This window comes from Drosophila albomicans, unplaced genomic scaffold (assembly GCF_009650485.2).
Source record: "Drosophila albomicans strain 15112-1751.03 unplaced genomic scaffold, ASM965048v2 utg000002c_pilon, whole genome shotgun sequence".
NCBI classification, from domain to species: Eukaryota; Metazoa; Arthropoda; class Insecta; order Diptera; family Drosophilidae; genus Drosophila; species Drosophila albomicans.
The window spans coordinates 11,691-18,595 of NW_026263470.1; the positions used below are offsets into that span (position 1 = coordinate 11,691).

General features: G+C 36.8%; 3 protein-coding genes across 3 annotated transcripts; all 3 read right to left on the reverse strand.

Moving 5' to 3' along the window:
- Positions 1 to 1,090, reverse strand: LOC117567982 (procathepsin L-like). The gene has a single exon (XM_034248301.2). The coding sequence runs from the start codon at positions 1,060 to 1,062 to the stop codon at positions 64 to 66; it is 999 nt and encodes a 332-aa protein (XP_034104192.1). The 5' UTR covers positions 1,063 to 1,090; the 3' UTR covers positions 1 to 63.
- Positions 1,091 to 2,844: 1,754 nt separating this feature from the next.
- Positions 2,845 to 3,909, reverse strand: LOC117567990 (procathepsin L-like). The gene has a single exon (XM_034248310.2). It carries the CDS (start codon positions 3,879 to 3,881, stop codon positions 2,895 to 2,897), a length of 987 nt encoding a protein of 328 aa, XP_034104201.1. The 5' UTR covers positions 3,882 to 3,909; the 3' UTR covers positions 2,845 to 2,894.
- A 634-nt stretch (positions 3,910 to 4,543) lies between these two features.
- On the reverse strand, positions 4,544 to 5,677 carry LOC117568004 (procathepsin L-like). Its single transcript, XM_034248327.2, has one exon. It carries the CDS (start codon positions 5,660 to 5,662, stop codon positions 4,544 to 4,546), a length of 1,119 nt encoding a protein of 372 aa, XP_034104218.2. The 5' UTR covers positions 5,663 to 5,677.
- Positions 5,678 to 6,905: the final 1,228 nt, after the last annotated feature.

The following is a 6,905-nucleotide window of genomic DNA, read 5'->3' on the forward strand; positions in this document are numbered from 1 at the left end:
TGGGATAAACAAATATTTATTTGCAATAAAATAATATAAATTATATAAATACAAAGATATTTATTAAATTAAAGGATAAATTGCATAACTGGCAATAGCACATTGATTGCTACGATTGCGAGCCATGCGAATGTATCCGATTTCTCCCCAATTCTCGCCCCAAGAGTTCCTCGCCAGCCAATAATCTCCTCCAACTGAATCGGTGCCGTAGCCATCAACAACAATACAATGATTTGTAGATTGAGAGCACGACGGTTCATTGAAGACGCCACTTTGGTAGTATTGGAACAAGGAGGCGTCGACGCACACCGAGATGGGTCCCTTCTTGGCGACTGCTGATGCCAATGCGGCTTCATCTCCGCTAGCAATTTGTACAACAGCAGAGATTTTTGATCCAATGTTGTTCTTATTGTAACGGCAAGATTTGTCTTCTCCTTCATATGGGTAAGAGCTTTCAGTATTTATACCACCATTGTCCCTAACATAATTCAATGCTTCAATCGGCCAGCCACCTCCACAGCCTTGGTTGTAATAGGGATATCCTCTAGTGCAGTCCACCAAATTTTGCTCGGACAGGGATACTCTCTGGTTTAAGTTTATAAAGTGATGACTTTCTAGTGAACCGACGGCAGAGAAAGCCCAACAGGAACCACAGGAGCCTTGATTTTTAACTGGATTAACAGCGCCTGAAAGACGCCAATCAACGCTACTCGGGAGACTAGCCTTGGCAGAAGGATTGTAAATATAATCGATGCCTTCCTGGGCATCAGTAGGATTGAGGTTTGTGAGCACAAGAGTTTTGAATTCCTCGGGAGTCATATCAGAGAATTTATTCACACCCATCTCGTAAGACTCCTTTCCTGCCTCATAGCGTTTGTTGTGCCTGTCAATCAGTATCTTGTTTTCCACGAATATCTGAAGCCGCTTCAACTCCTCACTAGCATCCTTGTAGGTTTTGTGGTGCTTCAATTTGAAGGCGTTAAACTCATCCTTAAGAATGTTTTTTAGACTAGTTGCATGGACAACTGCCACTAGAACCAGAACTAGAATGACTGCTTTCATAGTGATTTAGTTTAAAACTCAGTGATGAACTGTGCGAAACTGAATTGAGTTGAGCACCGTTTGCCTTTTATACGTCTTTAATGAGTCCTATAATTTACAATCTTTTTTATAGATTGGCGAAATTACATATTTATAACTATTTCAAGCGTTTTTGCAGATAGCTTAACTATGACTCTATTAAATAATAAACAGACAGGGGAGGGGTTTTATAACACATATTTCTCATACATACATACACCGTAATGTGGAGGGATTAAATAATATTTTTTTTGTTTTAAAAGATAGTCGACAGAACATTACACTTTAATAATCATAAAAAGCTATATTTTATTTGATTACGTAGCTATTTGTACTTATAGTTTGAAATAGGTCAGTCGTAATCGCCTATGATAACATTACATATACTTAGTTTGTAAACAAATAAAATCGCGAAATTTATTAAAGTTAATGCGCAATTAATTGACTGTATGTGGCAAAAAATAGAAGAAATCAACTTAAAAGTCTTGAATTATATATGGCAAATTATTCGGACCCTATAAAGTATATATTCTAGATCAGTGTCAACAGCCGAGACGATATAGCAGTCTGTCCGTCTGTTTGTCTGTCTGTCTGTCCATATGAAACACTGAATTTCAGAGACTATAAGAGAGAGAGAACTATCATTTTTTAAATCACTTGTTATGCTTACACGCAGATCAAGATTGTTTCAAATTTTCACCAAGACTCCACAAATTGACTAAACTTGAATACCTATCGTTATTTAAAAGCTAGAGTCGAATATGGTATATATAATAATAACTATAGTCTTTGTGATTAGTAGCATTTTTGTGGTATATAATGTTGGTTTATCTTAAGAATAATAATGCTTTTTAAATAGGTAGCGGATATCTTAACATATAGTCAAGAACTGACTGAAACTATAATTACTGGGGAGAGAAACCAGAGTTGACAGGCGCTCAAAAAAATTATCGTTCAACTAATGTAATTAGTTGATAATTAATAATGTTCATTATAACTTTTATATAACTATAAATATTCTCGCATTTCTTATAACATTTTGTATAACAGAGTTCAGAATTTTTAATTACAATATTACAATGAAAAGAGCGCTATAAATTTGAGAGAGGGTAATTTATTTACCAATAAGTGAATATAATAAAATATTGTCCGTTGAACTAATGGATAAATTGCAGAATTTGCTATACCACATTTATTGTCACAATCTTTATCCCAATCCTCGTCTTAAGATTTCCTAGCCAACCAATAATTTCCTCTAACTAAATCGGTGCCATAACCAAAGACAATTGCACAAAAGTTTGTTTTTTGGTAGCACGATGGTTCAATGAAGTCGTCACCTTAATAATATTGGAGGAGGGAGTCATCGATACACACGGAGATGGGCCTATTAGTCTATGCCTACTTTTGAATAACTGATTTTAAAGCTTTGGAGCATAAACCTTTTAAATTCCTTGGGAGTCAAATTATTAAATTTATGTACACGCATCTTCTAAGTCTTCGTTTCAGCTATTTGGCGCTTGTTGTGCGTGTCGATCAGTTTCTTGTTGTCCTTAAAGATCTGCAGACGCAGTTCTTCTACGTCAGCTGTATGTCTTCAAGTCTGAGTGGAAATTTATATTATACACGTGCATATACATACATAATGAATATTTACACTTTAATTTAGCTTTAGTGTTTTAGCAGATAACAGTTCGACTTCGTAAATATAAAACAGTTGAAATTTTGTTAACCAATTCAAGATATTTATTGAAATTACTTAAATTTTGTAAAAGAATAAATTATAGTTGAATTACAGATGATTAAGCAAAACGTCCTTAGACCAACGGATAGACACCATGGTCCGCAATCTTGCATTGATTATTCTTATTGCGCGCTATGCGAATGTATCCATTTTCACCCCAGGACTCTGACCAAGAGTTCTTCACCAGCCAATAGTCGCCGCCAATGTCATCACGACCATAGCCAACGACGACAACGCCATGGTTTACATCGTCCTGACACGAAGGTTCATCGAAGACACCTCCTTGATAGTTCTGAAATTGTGAAGCATCAACGGCCACTGAAATAGGACCCTTCTCTGCAACGGCTGCTGCCAGCGCAGACTCATCTCCACTGGCCACACCGACAGTGCCAGTGACCTTTGCGCCAATGTTCTCAGCATTGAAACGACATTCGCCATCCCTCTCTTCATAGGGATATGAGTCCTCAGTGTCAACACCACCATTGTCCTTGATAAAGTTTAATGCAGTTTCTGGCCAGCCGCCATCACATCCGCCATTCTCCTTGGAGCAATCGATTAGATTCTGTTCGGATAGCGAGATAAGCTGTCGGTTCTTGATAAAGTTTTGGCCCTCTAGTGTGCCAATGGCAGAAAAAGCCCAGCAAGATCCACATCCGCCTTGATCCTTAACTCTTGTAACTGCACCCTTCTCACGCCAATCTATGCTTCCGGGTATTTGAACACTTGGTGATGGAGTGTATATTTGAGTGATACCAATTGTTAAGTCATTGGCATTGATGCTTGACAGCACTGTCTCCTGGAATTCCTTGGAGTTCAAGTCTGAGAATTGATTGATGCCCATCTCGTAGGATACTTTCCCAGCAGCATATCGCTTGTTGTGACTATCGATCAGTTTCTTATTTTCTACGAAGTTCTGCAGGCGCTTCAACTCCTCAGTAGCATCCTTGTAGATTTTGTGGTGCTTCAATTTGAAGGCATTAAACTCAGCCTTAAGAATGTCCTTGAGACTAGTTGCTTGAACAACTGCCACTAGGACTAGAACTAGAATGACTGCTTTCATTGTGATTTAGCTTAATACCCACTGAGGAACTATGGGAAACTGAATTGGGTTGATCACGGTTCGCCTTTTATACTACTTTCATGTGTCCAATGATTATTTACAATCTCCATAAAGATAGATAATGCGGAGGTGTTCTAAAGTTTTTTGTAATAGGTAATCGATAGGACGTTAGCTCACCTAAAGAATCATAACAATTTATTTTTATTTATAGCTTTAAATAGGTCAGTCATAACCGCTTTAGATAACGTTCTATATACATACATTCAAAATGATTTGATTCTCGTAAATTAAGTATTTATAACAAATAAAATAGCGAAATATATTACAAATTAATGCGGAATTGTGAAATATGGACCGCTTGAGGCAAAACATTAAAATTAATAAACAGATTGGATTGAATTTGACTGAAATTTTCCCACTCCCTCAATTAACTGTATGAGTGACTAAAACTAAAATGAATAGCAAAATTTACATACGTTAGAACGAATTGTCGATTAGCTAGTGTAATTGTATTCATTATTGCTTTCAAAGGAGTAAATCTCTCTTAATACTCTCGTTTTGAACATATTGGAAGCCGAAGCTTTAATGCAAAATTACAATACAGAAAATGTTAAATTATATAATTTATTTACAAATAAGTGAATATAATAATAAAGTGTTGTTTAAACTAATGGATAAATGGCTGAATTGGCAATACCGCATTGATTGTCACAATTGCGAGCCATGCGAATGTATCCGTTTTCACCCCAATCCTCGCCCCAAGAGTTCCTCACCAACCAATAATCTCCATCATCTGGATCGGTGCCATAGCCAATAATAACTACAGCATGGTTTGTATCTTGAGAGCACGATGGTTCATTTAAGACGCCACCTTCATAATTTTGGAAGAAGGAGGCATCGACACACACCGAGATGGGTCCCTTATTGGCAACGGCGTCTGCCAATGCGTCTTCATTTCCACTTTCAATTTGTGAAACTCCCGAGATTTGTGCTCCGACGTCGTCCTCATCATAACTGCAATCGTCATCTGTTTCTTCATACGGATAAGAACTTTCTGTATCTATTCCACCATTGTCCTTAACATAATTCAATGCTTCAATCGGCAAACCGCCATCACAACCGTCGTTGTCGTAGGGATCGTCACTTGAGCAGTCCATCAGATTTTGCTCAGACAGAGATACACTTATTCCTTTGTGTATAAAGTACTGACTTTCCAGAGAGCCTACGGCAGAGAAAGCCCAACAGGAGCCGCATTGGCCTTGATCTTTAACTGGGTTAACAGCACCCTTAACACGCCAATCAACTTCACTTGGAAGGTTCTTCTTGGAAGAGGGATTGTAAATATAGTCGATACCTTCCAGTGAATGATTTGTATTAAGGCTTGGGAGCATAAGCCTTTTAAATTCCTCTGGAGTCAAGTCAGTGAATTTATTTACACCCATCTTGTAAGTCTTTTTTTTGGCTACATAGAACTTGTTATGCCTATCGATCAATTTCTTGTTGTCCTTAAAGATCTTCAGACGCAGCTGTTCTTCGTATTCGCTATCGTAGCTTTTCTTATGCGCCACTTTAAAGAGTTCAAATTCTGCGTTAAGTAAATTATCGTAAGTGATTCTTGCCTGGATAAATCCCACGAGTGCCATAAGCAAAATGCAAATTACAGCCTTCATATTGAAGTTTTTCAATATCAACTGATCATAGATCTGTATAATGTGAGGCATTATATACCCAGACTGGGATTGATCGTTACGCATGATCTCGAGAAACCGCAAAAATATCATAAAGCTAAATAAAGAGGAGAGGATATATGAAATAACAAAACAATAATGTACTTCGTGATTATTTATTTAAGTCATATTGAATTAAAGCAGGTGCAAGTTTGTAATCTATCACAGTCGGCATATGTATATGTGAAGATACAACATTATCTAATACTATTTTATTTTTATTATACCCGCTACCCCTATATGGTAGAAAGGCTCCAGGAAACGTATGCAACAGGCAGAAGGAGGCATCTCCTTGACAGGCATCTCTCCTTCTTGCTCAGCGTTAAGAGCCGAGACGATATAGCCATGTCCGCCTAAATCTCAGAGACTACAAAAGAGAGAGATAACTTACCTAATACCGCCCCACAATGGGATAAGAATCGAGTAACCGGCATAATTTCGAAGCTAGAGTCACGATTGGTACACAAAATAATACTTACATATATGCTTCCTGAAAATTTTGTTGCGATCAAAAAAAGCTTAATCACTATATGGTCTATTTCGAATCTAGTACTATATCATTATAAAAAATATAGAATTTTTTATTGAAGTATTTATATTGTAGTATTTTTGCTTTTATTTAAAATGGGTAACGGGTATCTCACATTTGCGCATTGCAAATTGCAAACCACTTTAGTTCAGTTGAACTTGTGGTGATGAATAACTCATAATGTTTTCATACTCGCTACTCGTAGGGTAGAGGGTGAATGGGTAGAGGGTAAATGGTGACGTAGATGGCTTACCTGTCACGATCATAAATCTTGTTTTTTATAGCACCAAATAGGTCAGTGATTAATAAATAGAATAGAACAATGATTAATAAATAAAAAGAGTATATATATTTAAAAAAAATTATATTTTGTTACATACGTTTGCGGAAATGCTCGATACGTAAAATAAAAATATTAAAATATTACATTTTTATAACTTTGTGCCGACAGGAAATGTATGTAACAGGTAGAAGGAGGCATTTCCGACCCTATAAAGTATATATTGTCTTGATCAGCGTCAACAGCCGAAACGATCTAGCCATGTCCGCCTGTCCGTCTGTCCATATGAATACCTAGATCTCAGAGACTATAAGATATAGAGCTACAATTTTTTTTCGACAGTATTTGTTATGTTTGCACGCAGATCAAGTTTGTTTAAAATTTTTGCTACGCCCACTCCTGGCTCATTCAAATCAATAATAACAAGAGTAATATACACGTAAAGTAATTATATTCACATATTACTGATTTAGTAGATAGCCTTTAGA

Excerpts from the sequence above, each read along its gene's own strand:
- LOC117567982 (XM_034248301.2), bottom strand. The coding sequence starts at position 1,062 with ATGAAAGCAGTCATTCTAGTTCTGGTTCTAGTGGCAGTTGTCCATGCA.
- LOC117567990 (XM_034248310.2), bottom strand. The coding sequence starts at position 3,881 with ATGAAAGCAGTCATTCTAGTTCTAGTCCTAGTGGCAGTTGTTCAAGCA.
- LOC117568004 (XM_034248327.2), bottom strand. The coding sequence starts at position 5,662 with ATGATATTTTTGCGGTTTCTCGAGATCATGCGTAACGATCAATCCCAG.